A 23,593-nucleotide genomic window follows, 5' to 3' on the forward strand; every position below is an offset into this window, starting at 1 on the left:
TACCGGAGGACTGGAGAGAGGCAAATGTAATTCCTCTCTTCAAGAAAGGAAATAAAGAAATCCCTGGCAATTACAGACCAGTAAGTCTCTTGTCTGTCGTCTGCAAGGTGTTAGAAAGGATTGAGGGATAGGATTTATGACCATCTGGAAGAACATGGCTTGATTAAATGCAGTCAACATGGCTTTGTGAGGGGCAGGTCATGCCCCTCAAACCTTATCGAGTTCTTTGAGGATGTGACTAGAAAAGTTGAGGGTTGAGCTGTGGATGTGGTGTATATGGACTTCAGCAAGGCATTAGATAAGGTTCCCCATGGTAGGCTCATTCAGAAGGTCAGGAGGAATGGGATACAGGGGAACTTAGCTGTCTAGATACAGAATTGGCTGGCCAACAGAAGAGTGAGTAGTAGTAGAAGGAAAATATTCTGCCTGGAAGTCAGTGGTGAGTGGTGTTCCACAGGGCTCTGTCCTTGGGCCTCTAAGTCATTTAATTAAAAGTAATGACTTGGATGAGGGGATTGAAGGATGGGTCAGCAAGTTTGCAGACGACACGAAGGTTGGAGGTGTCGTTGACAGTATAGAGGGCTGTTGTAGGCTGCAGTGGGACATTGACAGGATGCAGAGATGGGCTGAGAGGTGGCAGATGGAGTTCAACCTGGATAAATGCGAGGGGATGCATTTTGGAAGGTCGAATTTAAAAGCTGAGTACAGGATTTAAGGATAGGATTCTTGGCACTGTGGAGGAACAGAGGGATCTTGGTGTGCAGATACATAGATCCCTTAAAATGGCCACCCAAGTGGACAGGGTTGTTAAGAAAGCATATGGTGTTTTGGCTTTCATTTAGCAGGGGGATTGAGTTCAAGAGTCGTGAGATCTTGTTGCAGCTCTATAAAACTTTGGTTAGACCGCATTTGGAATACTGTCCAGTTCTGGTCACCCTATTATAGGAAAGATGTGGATGCTTTGGAGATGGTTCAGAGGAGGTTTACCAGGATGCTGCCTGGAGTGGAGGGCTTATCTTATGAAGAGAGGTTGACTGAGCTCGGACTTTTCTCATTGGAGAAAAGGAGGAGGAGAGGGGATCTAATTGAGGTATCCAGGATAATGAGAGGCATAGATAGAGTTGATAGCCAGAGACTATTTCTCAGGGCAGAAATGGCTAACACGAGGGGGTCATAGTTTTAAGCTGGTTGGAGGAAAGTATAGAGATGTCAGGCGGGTTCTTTACACAGTTGAGAGCATGGAATGCGTTGCCAGCAGCAGTTGTGGAAGCAAGGTCATTGGGCTCATTTAAGAGACTACTGGACATGCATATGGTCACAGAAATTTGAGGGTGCATACATGAGGATCAATGGTCGGCACAACATCATGGGCTGAAGGGCCTGTTCTGTGCTGTACTGGTCTCTGTTCTAACAAATCAGGATTTAAAATTGAATAAGGCAAATCCTTTTCAGGAAAGCTACTGTCATGACTAGATTTGGGTTAATCCATTCTAAATATTGTTTTGTTCCAGGACACTGTTTTCTGGATTGATGCAGCAACACAAACTATATATGGAGCCAATAAGTACACTGGAGACGATGTGAAGGTTTTGGCTTCCAACCTTCATAAGCCACGTGACATCATTGTTTATAACAAGCTGTTACAGCCATCTGGTAAGAAAATCTGATAATAAATAATATACAAAAGGAAATTCCTATCTTTCACTTGGATCCAAGAGAACCATATCTTAAAATGCAAACTTGTGGGTGGAGGAGTGTCTTGAGAAAACCAGTCTAGGATCAGTGCATAGTCTCAGAATAAAGGGGTGTCTATTTAAGGTTAAGGAATTTCTTTGCTACAGAGCTATGGGGTGGGTGGTGTGGTCTTTGTACATATTGAAATCCTGAGATTAAATTCTCAGTCAGGAATTGAAAGTTATGGGGCAGATGTAGGAAAGTGGATGAGTAATTTTGGATCAGCCATGATCCAGTTGAATGATGGGATAGACTAGAGGGGCTGAACAGCTTACCTCTATTCCTATTTCTTGTGGATTAGTAAAATCCTAGCCCTACTCTTAAATCCACTGTTTCTGATCATCTTTTGGTCCTATCCTTTGCATTTTCTTTGGTCCAGCCACTTTGTCAGTGACTTGTAGAACTAAACATGCACCACTTCATTGCATCCAGGTATTTCAGGAAACTTAATTCCTGCCTCGCCTCTTGTCAACACCTTAACTTTTTTCGATCTAAGTGCTGTTTTGGGAAAGAACTTCAATCTGTACCCAATTCTTGCCTTTTTTCCATTGCCCAGAAAGAGCCCCAGAAAATGGTTTAAAACACTTACCTCCACCCTTGGTCTCAAGTGCAAATTATATGCTTTCACATCATGCAGCTGCTTGTCTTTCCAACTTGTAAAGAAACTAATTTAGGCAGCATATTTTTACTAAATGGCTTTATTTTAATCTGCCTGTTTCACAGCATTCTATTAATACAGATCAATTCATGAATGCAGAAATGGAGTCACATTTAACTTTGTCAATAGGTAAAAATTGGTGTACTAAAAGCTTGAAGAATGGAGGCTGTGATTTCATGTGTCTCCCTGCTCCGTGGTTCAACAGTCAGTCACCAAAATACACTTGTGTGTGTCCGTCTGGAAAGGAACTGGAGCCAAATGGAAAACACTGTAGAATTGGTAAATTGATGTCAACTTTTTTGCATTTTTCTCATTTATGTAGAGAATGTAAAAAGAATCTACTGGAAATAAAAACTTAGTGGGGATAAGCTTTTTAATGTTTTAATTAGGCTGAATGGGATAGAAAGGGCTTCAGCCAGTGAAATGAGTGGCATCTAGCGTTAAACTGGATCGTTTTTCTATTTTTCCATTCAAACTTGCAAGTGGGGAAATAGGTCTGAATAATACCAGCAACATATTGCTATCACCATTACCACCACACTTTTAGTATGCAGACAATAATCTAAGGCTCAACCAGAAAATTAGGATAGCAAAATCAACACCAATTAAGTCTCTAAAGTAGTGTTAGGCTTCTCAGGTAGACAGTGTCATAGAGCTACACCCCATAAGGATGAAATACCACTGCACAGATAATTGACCACTGGTAAGTTCACGAATAGCTTCCAAAATAGGTAAGATTAGAGCCTGTGATAATGGGAACTGCAGATGCTGGAGAATTCCAAGATAATAAAATGTGAGGCTGGATGAACACAGCAGGCTTTGTGCTCCTGAGATGCTGCTTGGCCTGCTGTGTTCATCCAGCCTCACATTTTATTATCTAAGATTAGAGTCTGTATCTGGTTTCCCACAGTTGCTTGATGCAAGCAACAGCTCTACAGAACTGCTTTCAGACAGGTCTTCAATCATGGCTTTGTGAGCAGCCCTTATTGAACCCAAGCCATGTGACAAGGATGAGATGCTCAGCCTCTGGCCTAAAATAGCCACAACTCTAGCACTTTAGTTCACAGCCCCCACACAAACTTCATGCACTTCACTGAATTAAAATGGTGAGGCAAATTTTTTCCAAATCGGATGGTGGAGTGGCATATCCTGGACAGCTGTATTTAATAGACACAATTTACCACTCATCATTACCTGAAGCTGTGCAGTTTACAAGTGGTGTGGTTTTTAAACTTTTTTTACTGTTTAGTGTCTTTTTGGAAGGTGAATTCTGGCTTGTTTGCAATTTCAAGAGATTACCTTTAATCTCAGTAAGATGTCCTTTTTTTAAAAATGGAGATTCAAAATTTTAAATTTGGTAACTGGGTCTTCAAATGTACATGTTGCATAACTCACATGTAGTACATGAGGCTGTTTTGACTAAGTCTGTCACACTCTCATCCACCTTGAAACATCAGTGTTCTTTCTGTAGCAAATTCAAGTAATGTTGAAACCAATTATGTAACTGAATGATAGGATAAGATTAAAGTCAAATTGAGATGACTTAGTCCAAACACCTGAAGGCCAAATAAGGGTCAGTCAGGTGGCCTCTGACTTCTAATCTTCAAATTTCAGCCCCCAGCTCTGCCTGCAAATAGCTGACTATGATTTAGAGTATCCTGATCACTCCAGTTAGCCATGAGAAATGCAGGGATACCGGTAGAAGGGTAGGTCTGGGTGGGATGTTTTTTGGATGATTGGTGTGGACTCAATGGGCTTCTTCCACACCAAGAATTCTGCATGATTCTATAGGTTGGTTTCTACCTGCAAGACTAGACTGCTCAGCTGAGGCCCTCCCACATGACTCCATGAAGAAGTTTAGTTTTGGAGAGACCAGAGACTATGCTGTGTGCTCTGTGGTTAACTTCCCAGTGCAGTTGAATCTGGGTGGGATGTTCTTTAGTGTCTGTGCAGATTTGATGAGCTAACTGACATTTCTGCACTGTGTAGGAATTCCGAATCACTCAAACTTTCAGATACAGTATTTTAACAGACAATGGGTCATAAGATTTTCATTCTATTTTCAGCAAATGCATCTGTACCTGCAACAACCCTCGTATCAACTTTGCCCTCTAGTACCACAAAACACCCACTGACTGATCAGCATACGGTCACTTCTCCTAGAGGTAATGCAATTGTATACAAGGCAAAATGTGACTTTAAAAAATTGACTTGTAATATCAAATCAAATGCTGGTGCCAAAATTAGCAATAATGGGCTTACTCACTTAGTTTTGCATGATGTAAACAATATGTTGTCTACTCCTAAAGAGCATGAGATGCTTCTTCCCCCTGACCCCCCACATGTGACTGTGGATTTGAGAATTGGAATTTAATTGTCACTTCTTCCGTTCCTGTAGGGAGAGATACGAGTGCTACACTTGGTAAAGTCAACAAATCGGAGAGTGGCTCTGGGGCTGGTTGGATTGCACTTGCTATCTGTAAGTATTTCTGAATGGAGGTAGGGGTGAAAAAAAGCAGTCTCCACTTAGGTGAAGACAGTGAATCTACGGAGCTTAACTGTTCCTTCTGCATTTCAGTACTCTTAACCATGGCTGTGGTTGCTGCCTACCTGAAATGGCAGGACTGGAAGAAGAAGACCCAGCAGAGCATGTATTTTGAGAACCCAGCCTTTGAGTGTGATTGATTTAAAGACAAATAAATGTGATTTTTAAGATTTTTGGCTTCTAATTAATTACTTTAGTTGTAACAGATGTTCTCCTCTAGCTTTCACTTTGCGTTCAGGTTTTTTCAGTCTGGTTTAATGCAGTCAAAATGCTTCAGTTGAAAGTTAGTCATAAATAAAATGAATATCTAACAAAAGTATTACTATGACTGAGTCCCTACCACAATATCTTGGAAGTTGCTGCTAACCAGAAGTGGAACTAAAACAATCTAAATACTAGACCTTGACTCCCAGATCAGACACTGGGAATTCCTGAGGCCAGAACATCCCCAGACTCCCAAAAGCTTGTCTACTTGCATCACAGCCCTGGTGAAAATGTTGTGCTCTGTAACAGCCAGTGAGTCAGAATGCCTCCACTGTAGTGGAAAGTTTTTATGTCCAAATATCTACTCTGGGGGAAAATTGTGGAGATTAATCTAGCTTTTTACTTGGATTTTCTTTGGACTGTCCTTCTTAATCTCTAGTGCTCTTCAAAGTAGTTAGTAATAAAGCTTAATTTAAGCATGCCTGACTAAATTAGCTCCTTTTTTTAGAAAACCAGTTAATTGAATGAGGAAAATATCTTTTTCATATGTTATAACCAATAGTGTGAATAAATGAGAGCCAGGTCGTCATTTTTTAAGAAAGTAAAATTTGAAACTTACAGCTAGGCTGTGATGTACTCTGGGCCTCTCACTGCAATTTTGAACAGAGTCCACTAGATTTAATCAATCTGGAGGAGATGGCTTCCCTGAAGCAGCAGTCCTTAGTAAGGGTCTCAAGCCTGTGAGTAGCCCAGGAGTACAATCTCAACACAAGCAGCCTTGTGTCAGGGCCTGAATCTTTCTGCCAGGACCTACATGTTAGTGTTACTACCAATTCTCAACCCTTTAAAGGCATGTACAGAGTAGCTAAGAAAGAACTGAAGTTGCCTTCTTTCCTTCTGCCCTCCCCACCCTGCCTGAGATCAGGTGTTGGCTAATTGTTGTAGAGGTTAGCATGGTTAAAAATACTGCTGCCATAGGAAGCATAAGTGGGTAACAGATGACTACCCAATCTCCAACCTCTAGGATAAGGCTTGTTGGAGGCTGATGACATCCAACTTCTGCACCCATCCTATAATAGAGATGTACGAGCAAAGCTAGATTCCTTATTCACCCACCTTTTATGCAGGGATGCCTACTACAATAATTTAATGCATAATAGGCATTACCTGGAAGCGAGAGGAAATCCACTCAAGGTTGACACTGAATGTTGACAACTGATATTTTGCAAAGCAACAACCCTACCAAAGTTTGAATCAGGAACCCTCCTACATTACACTGAAAGTATCTTTATTCATGTGGAGCTTTGTGGAGAAATTAGACCTCTTTAAATATTGATGGGTTTTCTATTCTACTAGTGATTCCTAGATATTGATAGCTACTGTATTTAAATATTAGATTTAGTATGTAGTTTTACTTTTTAGCAGAGCTATATACTGTGTATCTTCTTAAATTAAGATTTATAAAATTAGTCAATTGTCTCCAGTTTAATCAATAGCTTGCTTCAATTTGTACATTGTGGGAAAATTTTAGGATTTCCTTTTTAAAAAAAAAACTGTCAAAATCTAGGACCCTTACAGCTTCTGAAAATTTGAGGCTACTTAATAGACAGTAACATTCTTGGGCAGCAGCTTCTCCATGTAAAGGAAAAACATAAATGTTCACCTTGGTAACTAGACAGGATATACCAGTATTGGCTCATGCCACTTTGGCCTTTTCTTAAAGGGGTGCTGCACCAGATAGCAGCCCACTTATCTAACTGCAATCTGTACCTAAATGACCTACTAGAATACAGCAACATGTGACAAGTACACCTAGAAACCACATTCACTCAGGCCCAAGTGGCCTTTAGAATGCATTGTGGGTCAAGAATGAGTACTACCCAGTGTGGGGAAATGAGGTTCTTTTGAATGTGATACTAGGAAAATTTCAAGTTGCTTTTGAAATACTGAAGGCTGTGTTAGCAACTAAGGATGTGCTTGCAGCTCCAAACTTTCAACTAAGTGACCATCTCAATCCTACAAGGTTAAAGCAAGCCACTTGGTCAATTGCGACCACACTGACCCTCCATAGAGCACCCTGTCTGATTCCTGGAATTCTGCATTTTTTAAAAATAGTTAATCTACCTCCAGAGTAGAAATTTGTGCAGGTTAGGAATGAGGAGCACCCAGGAAGTCTGTGCAGTTACAGACAGACTTCAATGTCATCCAAGGGTGGAATCAAACCCAGTACCCTGGTGCTGAGAGGTAGTAGTGCTGATCACTGAGCCACCCAGTTGCCTAATGCCAGATAAACTGGGCCCTTCAGGAAGGATTATAACAAAATGTGAAGCTGGATGAACACAGCAGGCCAAGCAGCATCTCAGGAGCACAAATGCTGATGTTTCAGGTCTAGACCCTTCTTCAGAGAGCTCTCTGAAGGGTCTAGGCCCAAAACATCAGCTTTTTGTGCTCCTGAGATGCTGCTTGGCCTGCTGTGTTCATCCAGCTTCACACTTTTTTATCTTGTATTCTCCAGCATCTGTAGTTCCCATTATCTCTGATCTCCCTTCAGGAAGGATGGTCTAGATTAGAGAGACCACTTGAGTGCCTTTCTCTCTTTCTTTCCCCCCCCCCCCCCTCCCCCCGCCGTTAACTTAACCAACCATTATGAAGACTAATCTGTAATGTAGAAGCCAAGCCCTGGCCCTCCAACACCTTAATGTTTGTCTGAAATAGGTTCCACCAAGAGATCATTACACCTGCTTTGTGAAAGGGTTTGTGACACAACACCAGGTTATTCCACTGGAGTCCGGTTTTTAAAAAATTAGCTCGTTTTAGAGTAATTTCATTTCGGTCTGAACAAAAGATACTTTTTTTTAAAAAAAAAAAGAGGGATTTGTTAGATTGAACCTTGTTGCAAGCAACTGAATGAATAGGAGGATTTTAAGGAAGGATCCTGTTCATCCCTTTATTACTCAGGATCTTGAGTGAGGGGTATTCCATCAGGATCTGTAATGAATTTTGGAACAGCGATGTGTCCGCAAACATTCACTCACTCCACTATTGATATAACGGTAGCAGTATATACTTTCCACAAGACGCACTACACACGTCCACCCAAAAGTACCATCTAAAGAGACAACTACTATCATCACAACAGACAAGGTTAAGAGAGAAATGGGAACGCTTTTTTTTTTTGAAAGGCCAGTTCCAAAACACCCACACTTCTGACCTGTGACTTTTTTCATTTGTTCACGGGATAGAGATGTTGCTGGCTGGCCAGCATTTATTATCCACCCCTAATTGTCCACAGGGCAATTGAGTGTCAGTCATATTGATGTGGGTTTGGAATCAAATGTAGGTCAAACCAGGTAAGGATGGCAGATTTCCTTTCCTAAAAGACATAAATGGGATTTTTCTGACAGATAGTAGGAGCTGCAGATGCTGGTGAATCTGAGATAACAAGGTGTACAGCTGGATGAACACAGGCCAAGCAGCATCAGAGGAGCACAAAAGCTGATGTTTTGGGCCTAGACCCTTCTTTAAAAATGGGGGAGGGGAAGGGGGTTCTGAAATAAAGAGGGGGTGGAGGATAGAAGATGGATAGAGAAGATAGACGGAGAGGAGACAGACCAGTCAAAGAGATGGGCGTGGAGCCAGTAAAGGTGAGTGCAGGTGGGAAGATATGGAGGACAGACAGGTCAAGGGGGCGGGATGAGGTTAGTAGGTAGGAGATGGGGGTGGTGCTTGAGGTGGGAGGAGGAGATAGATGGGAGGAAGTGGTTTCATGGTCATCATTTAGACTCCTAATTCCAGATTTTTAAGATAAATTCAAATCCCACTATCTGCCCAGAACATTACCTGGATCTCTGGATTAACAGTCTAGCGATATTACTAGTTGGCTAAGTCTCTCCAAATATCACAATTTATTAGTGTCACTGGGTTAAAATCCTGGAACAACTTCCCTAACACTAAGTTCAATGGATTTCAGTGGAAACAGGGACAATTACAGATGGCAATAAATCCTGTCTGCCTGCCTGCCCAATGATGTCCAATCCCATGAATGAATGATAAAAACCAAATCTCCAGGCACTCAAAACCTCAAACTTGTCGAACTGAATGTAGCAAAATTGATTGCAAGGGATCACATTGTTAGAGCCTGTCAGTTCAATAGGTGCTCAGATGTTCAAGGACCTCCAGGTTTCTGCCCACATAGTGGGACACCAATTTCCCCAGTCTGCCATGTCTGAGAACCCACATGACACACCATAGATCCACACAAAGGATACTTCTGCACTTCAATGCTGCACTCGGGGCTGTACAGCAACTTTCACTGTCATGCTGGTGCAAAGATATTGTGCACTCAGAGGCCCATACCTGGCTCATGCATTGGACCAGGCTGCATCTCTCAGCTGTGATAATGGGAAGTGCAGATGCTAGAGAATCCGCGATAATAAAATGTGAGGCTGGATGAACACAGCAGGCTCAGGAGCACAAAAGCTGACGTTTCGGGCTTAGACCCTTCATCAGAGAGGGGGATGGGGTGAGGGTTCTGGAATAAATAGGGAGAGAGGGGGAGGTGGACCGAAGATGGAGAGAAAAGAAGATAGGTGGAGAGGAGAGTATATTTGGAGAGGTAGGGAGGGGATAGGTCAGTCCAGGGAAGACTGACAGGTCAAGGAGGTGGGATGAGGTTAGTAGGGAGGAGATGGAGGTGCGGCTTGGGGTGGGAGGAAGGGAGGGATGGGTGAGAGGAAGAACAGGTTAGGGAGGCAGAGACAGGTTGGACTGGTTTTGGGATACAGTGGGTGGAGGGGAAGAGCTGGGCTGGTTGTGTAGTGCAGTGGGGGGAGGGGACGAACTGGGCTGGTTTTGGGATGCGGTGGGGGAAGGGGAGATTTTGAAGCTGGTGAAGTCCACATTGATACCATTAGGCTGCAGGGTTCCCAAGCGGAATATGAGTTGCTGTTCCTGCAACCTTTGGGTGGCATCATTGTGGCACTGCAGGAGGCCCATGATGGACATGTCATCTAAAGAATGGGAGGGGGAGTGGAAATGGTTTGCGACTGCCCACAAACACACCGAGTGCTCATGCAGGTCCTTTTTAAAGATATGGGGCAACTTGCCTCAATCACCCTCCCAGGCAGTGCCTTTCAGACCGTCTCCACCCTCTGGTTTAAAAGATTTTCCTCACATTGCCCCAAAATTCCTGTCCCTCATCTCGAGACCATGTCCCCTCGTGACTGACTTTCAACTGAGAGGAATAGCTGTTCCTTATCCATTCTGTCCATGCCCCTCTTAATCATGTACGTCTCAATCAGGTCGCCCCTTCAGTCTTCTCTATGGCAATTAAAACAACCCAAGCCTATCTAAACTTTCCTCCCAATGTAAATTTTCCATCCTAGGCAGCATTCTGGTGAATCTGCTCTGGACACCCTCCAGTGTAATCACTGTTCCTGTAACATGGTGACCAGAACGGCACGCAGTACTCTACCTGTGGTCTCACCGAAGTTGTATACAACTCCATCATTACTTCCCTGCTTTGGTAATCCATGCCTTGATTGATAAGGGTAAACGGCCCCATTTGCCTTTGTCTCCACCCTACTAACATGCCCTTCTACCTTCAGAGGTCGATGGCCAAACACGCTAAGGTCCCTTTATTCAACATAACTTGTTAGTGTCATGCCACTCATTAAATACTTCCTTGTCAATTTCGTCCGTTCAAAGTGTATCACCTCACACTTTTCAGAGTTAAATACCATCTGCCACTAAGTTAACCATTATATATCTTCTTGTAACCCGAGGCACTGAAACTCACTGTTAACCACCTGACTAATCTTTGTGTCATCCGCAAATTTACTAATCCAATCCCCACATGGTCATCTATGCCTATGGTACACCACTGGAGGCTACCTTCTGTCATCACCCTCTGCCTCCTACAACTGATTCAATTTTGAATCCACTTTATCTAATTATCCTGCATCCCTTATGCATTTACCTTCTTGATAAGTCTCCAATGTGGAACCCTGTCAGAGGTTTTACTGAAATCCACATAAACCTCATCACCTGCACTTCTTTTATTTACATGTCTGGTCACCTTCCCAAAAAATTCAATCAAATTTGTTAGGCATGACCTCCGTCTGACAAAGCCACGCTGCCTATCTCTGATCAAGTCTTACCTCCCGAAGTGGATATAAATGCTCGCCTTCAGAATTTTCTCTAATAATTTCCACACCGCTAGTTTATCTCTACAATTCTCCTTAAATATGGGAATAGCATTAGCTGTTCTCCAGCCCTCTGGCATCTTCCCCGTGGCCAGGCAGGAATTAAAAATTTGTGTCAGTGACCCTACAATTTTCTCCTTGCCTCCGATAGCAGCCTGGGACATAATTCATCCAGGCTTTGAGATGTCTCCACGTTTAAGCCTGCCTACGCCTCTAATATCTTGTTTTTCTCTTGTCAATATGGTAGCATCTGTACAAATTTAAACATTTTCTTATGGGAATTTAGGTTATGGCTGTGGTTTTCCTCATCAGTGTCTTCTTCTATATCTGAAGTCTTAATTGAACTGCTGCCTTCTAAACTAGTATTCCCTTTCTTTCTCTCCTATCTGATTTCTCTCTCTCCACTGATCCTTTGCAATGTTAGTTCCAGTCCCCTAAATAGTCTTTCTCAGTCTTTACCCTCTCTGCAAAATACTAATTCCTTTTCTTCATCTTTAATTGTCAAATCTTTTAAGTTCCGTTTCCCTTTCCATCCTTATGCATATCAATGTTCTCTCCTTTATCCACTTCAAGCTGCTTTCTCTCGCGCTCAAACTTAGTCTTAGTCACAATTAAATTCTTGTTACTCAGTTGACTCACCACATATTGTACGTAGTCCCCCTTGTATTTCCGCCAATTAGAAATGGTGTGCTATCATGTTAATTATCTCTGCCTTTCCGGCTTTTGCAAAAAATTTCCTCCATTAAGTCCTTTGCCAATTCTGTTGCCTTTAGACCAAGTTAAATCTTATAAAACAGTCAGGGATGCCCTTTCTGTTTGGAGATTTTTATTTGCTGCTTCCAATGCCATCTTAAAGTATAATATAATAAATCTCAGTCCTTATATCCTTTACAAAATGCTCCTACTCTGTGTCCAGTGTCACATTATCCACGTTCAAAAATCTTGCACTAAGCTATTAATTTTTAATGACATGATCTGATCAGAGGTGTGAGTTGGTAATCAAGCCCCTTCATTCCATGGGTGATCACAGCTTTATAACTGGCCAAATTAAAACACCAATAACAACTTAGCTAAAAATTTGCCTGCCTATGACAGCTATCTAGGACAAAGGAAACTCCCACAAGATTTTGTCAATCAACAAGAAAATCTTATTGATTATAAGTAAGTGTATCTTTTAAGAAGTGGCTAAATGGATTATTAAATATGAAATCACAAACTTAAATTATAGCCCCTTTACACCTAAGCATTTATTCACAATTAGGATAGAGGAGTTGGAAAACACAGGAGAAATGTGGTTGGGTGGAAAACACAGACAAAAAGTAACAAATTTTGTGGATCAAGACTCCAAGCCAAGATGTGGAATAGTCGAGTTGCTCGCAGTTTTTCTTTGGTTTCTCATGATTGTATCACATTGTTGTCAACCAGAGAGGTGTGGAAGATTCTCAGTTTGGTAGCCAGTCAGTTGGACTAGGCCTTTCTTTCAGCTGTAATGTCTTCTTTTCAGAGTCTTGGAATATTGTTTTTCTTTCAGAGAGAGAGATATATACTTGTCTTTGCTTGCAAACGTTCTGGACACCTTTTTCAATTGTGTCATCTCAGGTCTATTGACTGCAATGCAAAAACTCAAAGGTTGTCCCTAGGCAGATATTCAACCCAAAGGTACCTGCTGCCAGCTTGTCTCACGAAAGTATCAAATGCAGCTTCTCCAAAACATACATGAACCTTGAGATCCGAGAAGGAAAACACACCTAGTATAGTCTGTGCAACACAGTTTTGTCCAAACTTCCTTCTAACAAGTTTACATTACAAACAATGTACTCTTCATACTTTCTATTGAATCCTGCTCACCTTAAAGTGGAAAAGTAAAATTAGGAACAAGAGAAAGGTTGCCAATATAAAACTAAATTACAAATTCAGATTTTGACCAGAGATAATGGGAGCTGCAGATGCTGGAGAATCCGAGATAACAAAGTGTGGAGCTGGATGAACACAGTGGGCCAAGCAGCATCTTAGGAGCACCTAAGGTGCTGCTTGGCCTGCTGTGTTCATCCAGCTCCACACTTTGTTATCTCAGATTTTGACCATCTGTTTTTCCGAACATTGTATAGATTGGGTCTCCAAATCCAGCAACATTGGGATCAGGCTTTGCCAGACCTGATCATTTGTGTACCAGGAATCTTGAGCATATTCAATGCACAAACACTTCAAAAATAAAGACGCCACTTTGAATTGTATCAAACACACAACTAATGGATGAATGATTTTCCCAACCGGATATCAAAAACAGGACTTTAGGCTTCCAAATAGGACAATACGCTACAAATGTAGTATGAATAAAGATTGATGCTCTAGAATCATTTTAGGGAAAGCTGGAAGTACTGTGGGTGCCAAAGCACAGAAGGTGCGAAATAAGGAAGTCACAATGTGTATTCTCATTTTGCTTTGAATGGCTAAACTTGCAAATGAGATCCCACTAACAGATTATAAAAAAGTTGTTAACTTGACCACAAGGTGCATTACATAATACTTATATGTACAACAAGCAAAGAGCTTGCTCCTTAAGAATATTATGTTCACCTCAGCATTGGACAGTCTGTTCCCATATTATACATACTGCTTTCACCTGTGCTATTTCACTTTCTCATTGCTGTAACACCGGTGCAGACACACAGTCTTAGAGGGAAACTATTTACTGTTCTCGATGCCAATTCACCAGAACTGAGAGACACAGTATTTTCAAAACATCAGTGACATTTTCTTGTTGAGTCAACAAATCCCATCTTTAAGATTATGAAACCAATTAAAAATATTGACCAGATTTCTGTCAAACTTTAAGCATGAAGTGGTAACAATTTAAATATCTTAAGCTTAGTTATTGACACCCAGCTGAAGAGAAAATGTATTGATGTTTCTGATGTCTACACACATGCCAAACAGGTAAAGCACTATCAAGGATTGCTGCAAGAAGCTTATAATGATCAAATATTAAATATCAGATTACTTATGCAAATATGTTGGCAAATAAAGTCTCGATAAATAAAGAATTTTTAACCACATTTTCTGGAAGGTAAAAGAGGGAGTGAGTTTCTGGATGAGAAAATATAGAACATAGAACATAGAACAATACAGCGCAGAACAGGCCCTTCGGCCCTCTATGTTGCGCCGACCTGTGAACTTATCTAAGCCCATCCCCCGACACTATCCCATCATTATCCAAATGCTTATCCAAGGACTGTTTAAATGCCCCTAATGTGGCTGAGTTAACTACATTGGCAGGCAGGGTGTTCCACACCCTTACCACTCTCTGAGTAAAGAGCCTGCCTCTGACATCTGTCTTAAATCTATCATCCCCAAATTTGCAGCTATGCCCCCTCGTACAAGCCGACGTCATCATCCTAGAGAAAAGACTCTCACTGTCCACCCTATCTAGTCCTGTGATCATCTTGTATGTCTTTTTTAAATTCCCTCTTAGCCTCCTTCTCTGCAATGAGATCAGACCCAAGTCCCTCAGCCTTTCTTCATTAGACCTTCGCTCCAGACCAGGCAACATCCTGGTAAACCTCCTCTGCACCTTTTCCAATGCTTCCACATCCTACCTGTAACGGGGCGACCAGAGCTGTACGCAATATTCCAAATGAGGCCGCACTAGTGTTTTGTACAGTTGCAGCATGACATCACGGCTGCAGAACTCAATCCAGCTACCAATAAAACCTAACACACTATAAGCCTTCTTAACAGCACCATCAACCTGGGTGGCACCTTTCAAGGATCTATGTACATGGGCACCAAGATCCCTCTGCACATCCACTCTACCAAAAATCTCCATTGCCTCATCTGAACCACCTTGTCTCATCGTCACATAAGCCTCCCTCTTCCACTTAACAAGAGATACAATTTCTTTATTCTGCCTTCCTATTATTCCTCCCAAAGTGAATCACCTCACATTTATCCACATTGAACTCCATTTGCCACCTTTCAGCCCAATTCTGCAGTTTATCCAATTCTCCCGGCAACCTGCAACATTCTTCCACACTGTCCACCACTCCACCAACTGTAGTGTCATCTGCAAACTCACTAACCCATCCACCAATACCTGCGTCCAAGTCATTTATAAAAATGACAAACAGAAGTGGTCCCAAAATATATCCTTGAGGCACACCACTAGTAACCGGACTCCAGGCTGAATATTTTCCATCAACCATCACTTGTTGCCTTCTTACAGAAAGCCAGTTTCTAATCCAAACTGCTAAATCTCCCTCAATCCCGTGCCTCTGTATTTTCTCCAATAGCCTACCATGTGGAACTTTATCAAAGGCTTTACTGAAGTCCATGTACACCACGTCAACTGCCCTACCCTCATCCACATGCATGGACACCTGCTCAAAAAACTCAATGAGGTTTGTGAGACATGACCTTCCCTTGACGAATCCATGCTGACTATCTCCAATCAAATTGTTGCTTGCTAGATGATGATAAATCCTATCTCTTATAATCCTTTCCAAAACTTTTCCTACAACAGACGTAAGGTTCACTGGTCTATAATTACCTCGGTCATCCCTACTGCTCTTCTTGAACAAGGACACAACATTTGCAATCCTCCAGTCCTCTGGTACTAAACTGTAGACAATGAGGACTCAAAGATCAAGGCCAAAGGCTCCGCCACCTCCTCCCTAGCTTCCCAGGCAATCCTCGGAAAAATCCCATCCGGCCCAGCGGATTTATCTACCTTCACACCTTCTAGAATTGATAACACCTCCTCCTTACTAACCTCAATCCTTTCAATTCTAATAGCCCGTAACTCAGTCTTCTCCTCTACAATGTTCTCCTTGTCCTGAGTGAAAACAGATCAGAAGTATTCATTTAGCACCTCTCCAATCTCCACAGGGTCCGCACCCAACTTCCTACTTCTGTCTTTGACTGGCCCTATTCCTACCCTAGTCATTCTCTTATTCCTCACATACCTATAGAAAGCTTTAGGGTTCTCCTTCATTCTACCTGCTAATGTCTGCTCATGTCCCCTCCTTGATCTTCTTAACTCTCTCTTTAAATCCTTCCTAGCTAATCTGTAACTCTCCATCACCTCAGCTGAACCACCTCGTCTCATCGTCACATAAGCCTCCCTCTTCCACTTAACAAGAGATACAATTTCTTCAGTAAACCACGGTTCCCCTACCTTATCACTGACCCCTGCCTGACAGGGACGTACCTATCAAGTACACGCAATATCTGTTCCTTAAACCAGCTCACCATTTCGATTGTCCCCATCCCCTGCATTTTGCTACCCCATTCTATGCCCCCTAAGTCTTGCCTAATCGCATTATAATTGCCCTTGCCCCATCTATAACTCTTGCCCTGTGGCATGTTCCTATCCCTTTCCATTGCTAAACTAAACGTAACTGAATTATGGTCAATCTCTCCAAAGTGCTCACCTACCACTAAATCAAACACCTGGCCTGGTTCATTACCAAGTACCAGATCCCGTGTGGCCTCCCCTCTTGTCGGCCCTTCAACATACTGTGTCAGGAAACCCTCCTGCACACATTGGACAAAAACTGATCGATCCGACGTACTAGAGTTATAGCATTTCCAGTCAATGTTAGGCAAGTTAAAGTCTCCCATAATGACCACCCTGTTCCTTTCACTTCTGCCCAGAATATTTTGCCAATCCTCTCCTCCACATCCCTGGATTTGCAGAGGCCTATAAAAAACTCCCAGCAGTGTTACCTCTCCTCTCCTGTTTCTGACCTCAGCCCATACCACCTCAGTAGCTGAGTGCTCATCAAAAGTTCTTTCAGCCACCGTTAGACTGTCCTTGACTAACAAAGCCACACCTCCCCCTCTTTTATCACCTTCCCTGATCTTTATGAAAGATTTAAACCCTGGAACCTGCAACATCCATTCCTGACCCTGCTCTATCCATGTCTCCGAAATGGCCACAACATTGAAGTCCCAGGTACCTATCCGTGCTGCAAGCTCACCTAGCTTATTCCGGATACTCCTGGCGTTGAAGTAGACACACTTCAATTCAGCTTGCTGTCTGCCAGCACACTCCTGTGACAGTGAGGTCCTGTCCATGTCCTCCCTACGCTCATCCTACTGTGTACTAGAACTACACCTCAATTTCCTATTCCCCTTCTGAGCTTGTTTAAATCCATCCGAATAGCACTAGCGAATTTCCCACCCAGGATATTAGTGCCCCTCTGGTTCAAGTGGAGACCATCCTGTTTGTAGAGGTCCCACCTTCCCCAGAATGAACCCCAATTGTCCATGTACCTGAAACCCTCCCTCCTGCACCACCCCTGCAGCCACGTATTCAGCTGAAATCTTTCCCTGTTCTTTGCCTTGCTATCACGTGGCACGGGTAACAAACCAGAGATAACAAATCTGTTTGTTCGAGCTGTCAACTTCTACCCTAGCTCCCTGAAATCCTGCCTTACATCCCTATCCCTCTTTCTACCTATGTCGTTGGTGCCTATGTGGACCAGGACTTGGGGCTAGTCACCCTCTCCCTTCAGGACCCCAAAGACACGATCTGAGACATCACAGACCCTGGCACATGGGAGGCAACACACCAAACGTGAGTCTCTTTCGTTCCCAACAAACCTTCTATCTGTCCCTCTAACTATTGAGTCCCCAGTGACTAACACTCTCCTCCTATCCCCCCTTCCCTTCTGTGCAAGAGGGTCAGACTCTGTGCCGGAGACCTGCACCCCAGTGCATGCCCCTGGTAAGTCATCCCCCCCCACCAGTATCCAAAACAGTATACGATATCTATCTTCCTTTTTTTAAAAACAGTGCCCTCCTACATTTTACTTAACTTAATTCATACTTTTAGCCGGTCTAATTGGATTTGCAGCAGGCATTTAGATAATAACTGCAATGTCATCTTGATGCCATATTTCCTAATCATTTTAAGACCGTAAGGCATAGCAGTAGAAGTAGGCCATTCAACCCATCATTTCTGCTCCACCATTCAATAAGGTCATGGCTGATATGATAATCCTTGACTCCACTTTCCTGTCTTTTCTGTGTAACCCTTGGCTCCATTATTGATTAAAAATCTGTCTATCTCAGCCTCGAGTGATCCAATCTCTACAGCCCTCTGTGGTAAAGAATTTCACAGATTCACTACCCTCAGAGATGAAATTGATCTTCATCTCTATCTTCAATGTAAGGCAATTTATTCTGAGATTGTGTGTTTTGATCCTAGACTCTCCCACAAGGGGAAACAACCATTCTGCATCTACCCTATTCTCTAGGAATTTTGTATGTTTCAATATGGTTACCTCTCATTCTTCTAAAGTCCAATGAGTATAAGCCCAATCTACTCAATTTCTCTTCATAAGACAGCCCCTCCATACATGGTATCAGCCCAGTGAATCTTCTCTGGACTAACTCCAATGCTAAACAACTGCCAAACCTTAAACAGACCATTGCAGGCAGCAAACTTCCCAGCCTTGGGACAGCATCGATCACAGCACTATACCACCCAGCCATGGTAACCTCTACGAGACATGTCAGATCTTCGACATAGACACTACCATCACATGTGGGAACACCACCCACCACATGCACGGCAGATATTGCTGTGACTCGGCCAATGTTGTCTATCTCATACACTGCAGGCCAGGATGCCCCAAGGCATGATACATTGGCAAGACCATGCAGATGCTACGACAATGGATGGATGGACACCACACAACAATCACCAGACAGTGATGTTCTCTCCCAGTGTGGGGGAGGACTTCAGTGGCCAAGGGCATTCAGCTTCAGATCTTCGGGTAAACATCCTCCAGGCCCTTCATCGAGGGCTGAAGGGCCTGTTCTGCGCTGTATGTTCTATGACTTTGGAATACACAACAATGCAGAGTCGCTGAGCAGAGGCTGACAGCCACATGAGAACGGCCTCAACCACGATCTTGGCTTTGCACTACAGGTGGCACACACACACACACACACACACACACACACACACACACACACACACACACACACACACACACACACACACACACACACACACACACACACACACTCTTTCCCCTGTCCCCATACACACACACGTGAATCTATAGGGTGGATTTGTATTTGCAGATGCATTTTACTTTCTTCAAAAAGCACGTCTAGGCCTGAAATGTCAGCTTTTGTGCTCCTGAGATGCTGCTTGGCCTGCTGTGTTCATCCAGCTCCACACTTTGTTATCTTGGATTCTCCAGCATCTGCAGTTCCCATTATCATTGATCACAATTTCTGGAAAGTCAGTCAATGTGGCATTTTATAAATTCCTATTTAGCAATAAAACTAATAAAACGAGACCCCACACTAAAACACAAACAGATTCTAAACAAGGTGTCACACCTAGCATGTATTGTCTGGCCTAAAATGTCACATCTTCTTACGCTGATAAAATCTTTAATTCTCACAGGACCGTGACTCGAAATGAATTCAGGATTTGCATATTAATCAATTAAAACCTTCTAACTGATGAAAGATTTAACAGAATCTGAGGTTTGTTTAGTACATCCTCATCAATGATGTGAACTTTGATCTTTTACTTATAATCTCTGTGTCTGATGCCACTTCTCTCACTAATGCCGGAATAAGGACTGAGACTCTGAAAGCGGGTGTTCTCAAGTAAACCTGTTGGACTATAACCTGTTGTTGTGTGATTTCTGACCTTGTCCATCCCAGTCTAACGCTGATGCCTCCACATCAATACATCTTTCTATAGATAAAGGGCCCAAAACTGTGCACTGTATTCCAGTTGTGGTCTGACTAGTGCCTTGTATAGTTTTTGCAAAACCTTCCTACTGTTATACTTTATTCTCTTTGAAATAAGGACCAACATTCCACCTGCCTTACTTACGCCGGCTGAACTTTGATGCTTTTTTTACAATGTTGAAACTGTATCGCTTAAGCTGATGTTCTTAGTATAGCAACTTTGTTTTAACCAGAACCTTATGAACCAGCATTTTTGATAAACCGACAAAATTATATAGTGGGAAAGCTGTAAATTTACCGTATTGTTGTGATCTCTGCAATGTCCAATTAGTCAGCGTATGAATGAGAAGGCTCACTGTTGATTTATGCTGTAAATAAAGTATAACAGTGGTGCATATACCCCCAGCATTACATATCTGGGGAGGAGATGGCCTGGTGGTATTATCACTGGGCTGTTAATCTAGAGACTCAGATAACGTTCTGAGGACCTGGGTTCGAATCGTGCCACAGCAGATGGTGGAATTTGAATTCAAAAAGAATCTGGAATTCAGAATCTAATGATGACCATGAATCCATTGTCGATTATCAGGAAAAACCCATCTGGTTCACTGATGTCCCTTAGGGAAGGAAATCGCCATCCTTACCTAGTCTGGCCTACATGTGACTCCAAACCCACAGCAATGTGGTTGACTCTGAAGTGCCCTGTGGGCAATTAGGGATGGGCAATAAATGCTGCCTGGTCAGTGATGCCCTCATCCTGTCAATGAATAAATCAAAATTACTTAGTGCATGTTTTTCCATTGATTGTTTTGACCTCTTGATCAACCGGAATATTTGATCAATTGGTACACTCCTGGTCCCAGAGCCGGTTTAAAAAAAGTTTGCTGTATATGTCCAAAAATTCGAACTCCATTGTTTATTAATCTCGCCCTTTCTTTTTCATCTAAGTACGTATACAAAGCTGGAGGTTGGTTTGTAATGTAGAATAATGGGCTCAATCCAATAATGCAGCTTGGGTTCAATCTCTGCTGAAGCGAATTTGATGGAGTCTCCTTCTCAATTGCTCCCATCACCTGGGGTAAAGTGACCTTCAGGTTAAACCACCACCAGATATCCCTCAAGTGAGAAAGTAGTACTAACCTCTTAAGTATTTATTACTGTCGCGTGTATCTGGGTTCAGTGAAAAAGCTATGTTTTGCGTGCAGTACAGGCAGATCAGACCAGACAAAGTGCATTAGGGTAGCGGAACAGAGTGAGGAATACAATATTATAGCTGCAGAGAAGGTGTATGAAGAGTGAGGTCAACATTAAATTTGAAATTTGAGAGGTCCATTCAGAAGTGTACTAACAGTAGGGAAAAAGCTGTTCTTGACTGTTGATCTGAGTATTTAAAGCTTTGTTAGCTAATTGTTGACATTTCCCTCAAGGCTTTTTTAAAATGAATACTTGGCTGATTTTTAGAATCTAAAATTATATCAGAAGGTATTCTGAGTTCACATTGAGAGACGTTCACATTGATTAAGTGGTTAAAGAGCTATCTTTGTGAATATGGTTTCATTTTCTAATAAGATCAAGCACTTGAAATGTAAAGATTTGATTTGATTTATTATTATTGTCACACGTACCTAAGTACAGTAAAAAGTTCTGTGTGCAATACAGGCAGGGCATACCATACAAAGACCACGGGGCGATAGAACAGAGGGAGGAATACAATGTCACGGCTGCAAAGAAAGTGTGGAGAAAGCAAGATCAACATTAGATTTGAAATGAGAGGTCCATTCAGAAATCTAATAACAGTGGGGAAGAAGCTGTTCTGGGACCCGTTGATATATGTGTTTACGCTTTTGTATGTTCTGCCTGATGGAAGAGGTTGCAAGAGATTATAACTGCAGTGGTGGGGGTCTTTGACGATGTTGACAGCCTTGAATAAGCTTTTTTCCAAATAAGTTTGCTTTTTGAATCGAGTCTATACAGTGAACTCTGCATCAAAATTATGGACCTTTATTCGATTTCATCTTCACATGCTCCCGAAATTTGCCCAAGGTGAGTACTGGGTGAATAAGCATGAGTCCAGATGGCAGAAATAAAGAGCCTTGATTTGGGTATAAGAAATTAATGGGGTTAGCGGGGGGTCAGGAGGTGGCAGAAGTTAGAATAAGTTGGCATGGGGCATAAAGGGGCCAAGAGTGAGAAGGAATAAGATGGCAGGAGTTGGAATGGAGGGTACAAAGGTAATCAGCAGAAAGGGATAAAGAAAGAAAATATGACTCAGTGATGGAAAAAGAGAACAAGTTGCAATAAATATAGTTTCTTGCCCAGATTTGGAGACAGAGAAGTTGAGAAAGTGTTGGATAGACAAGGTGAAGGTGAGAGAAAACTGAAAATTGGAAACAAAGTCAATTACATTTTCCAGTTGGTGGTAAGAAGCAATGGCTAAACATAGAACAGTACAGCAGATGACAGGCCCTTCGGTCCACGATGCTGTGCTGACCTATTATCGTATTGAGGTCAATCTACCCTGCATATCCTAGCTTTTACTGTCTGCATTAATTACATTTTAAAACTGATTATAACGTTTATTTTTAAAGTCTAAGCAGTTCTGTCAAGATATTTGAGGAGTTAAATTTGGCTATTTGGATCCAGCGCGACTTTAGAAATTGCTTTTCTTGATTCACTCCCTGGCACCTTTTTTTTCTCCCAAAAGATATTATAGTTCTTTTTCAATTTATTTCAAAACAAAGTTTCATGGGTGGAGGAGTTGGATTTGATAGTTCGAGAGTTAACTCTCCGAAAATTATTGGTGAGCTCAGGTAACCAACAGAACTGATAAGAATGAGCTGTCATTCTTCATGAGGCGCACTCCAATCAGGAATATGGAAATTGGAACAGCTCTGCATTCGGCCTGCAGTTGGTTAATAAGGTTAATTGGAGGCACATAATGATCGATCAATTACTTAGGCCAGCAAAGAGCATGTGATATAAAAACAAGTCTGTGCGCTAGGTTACTATATGCTTTGGTCCATTTTGGTATGCCTAGGTTCGGGACTGTGAAAAAGAATTATCATTACTAGAGGAAAGCGGACTTTGGATCATTGCTGTTCCTTTAAGAATTGACATGATTCCTTTTCGGGTAGCTTTGTTGCTACTGCTGGTAGTATGTTTAAACCCGACCAGGCTCGTAAATGGTGAGTAACGCAACGTTTGAAATTAGAACTAGTGAGTTTTTTTAAAACTTGAGCCCTTCGCTGTGTGGCAGGAAGCAAAATTTCAATATTGCCCAAATATTATGTTTTGATCTACTTAAATTCACAGGTGCCCTGTTGTAGGCTTTGTTTTAACGTTGTGCGCATCTCTTAATGGCGATTAATGCACTAGCTTCGACTCACCATAGCCCACCAGCAGAATATTTATTTCTAAAAATATTTTGATTTACTCAATCTTCACTTGGAATATGCCATTACTTTCTCTCGCATTCGTCAAATCCCGTTCAAAAAAAAGTTGCTAATCGCTAACACTTCAGTAACCTCT

At 42.2% G+C, this 23,593-nt stretch overlaps 1 protein-coding gene across 1 annotated transcript in view; it reads left to right on the plus strand.

Annotated features, from left to right (window-relative positions):
• The window catches only part of LOC125450671 (low-density lipoprotein receptor-related protein 2-like), a 160,715-nt gene that overhangs the window by 105,496 nt on the left and 31,626 nt on the right, over positions 1 to 23,593 (plus strand). The window contains 7 exon segments of the mRNA XM_059642582.1: positions 1,512 to 1,653; positions 2,522 to 2,671; positions 4,459 to 4,557; positions 4,791 to 4,871; positions 4,971 to 5,043; positions 14,212 to 14,281; positions 23,103 to 23,250. Of these exon segments, the coding sequence (XP_059498565.1) occupies positions 1,512 to 1,653; positions 2,522 to 2,671; positions 4,459 to 4,557; positions 4,791 to 4,871; positions 4,971 to 5,043; positions 14,212 to 14,281; positions 23,103 to 23,250 (763 nt within the window).

This window comes from Stegostoma tigrinum, chromosome 3, assembly GCF_030684315.1.
Source record: "Stegostoma tigrinum isolate sSteTig4 chromosome 3, sSteTig4.hap1, whole genome shotgun sequence".
Taxonomy (NCBI): domain Eukaryota; kingdom Metazoa; phylum Chordata; class Chondrichthyes; order Orectolobiformes; family Stegostomatidae; genus Stegostoma; species Stegostoma tigrinum.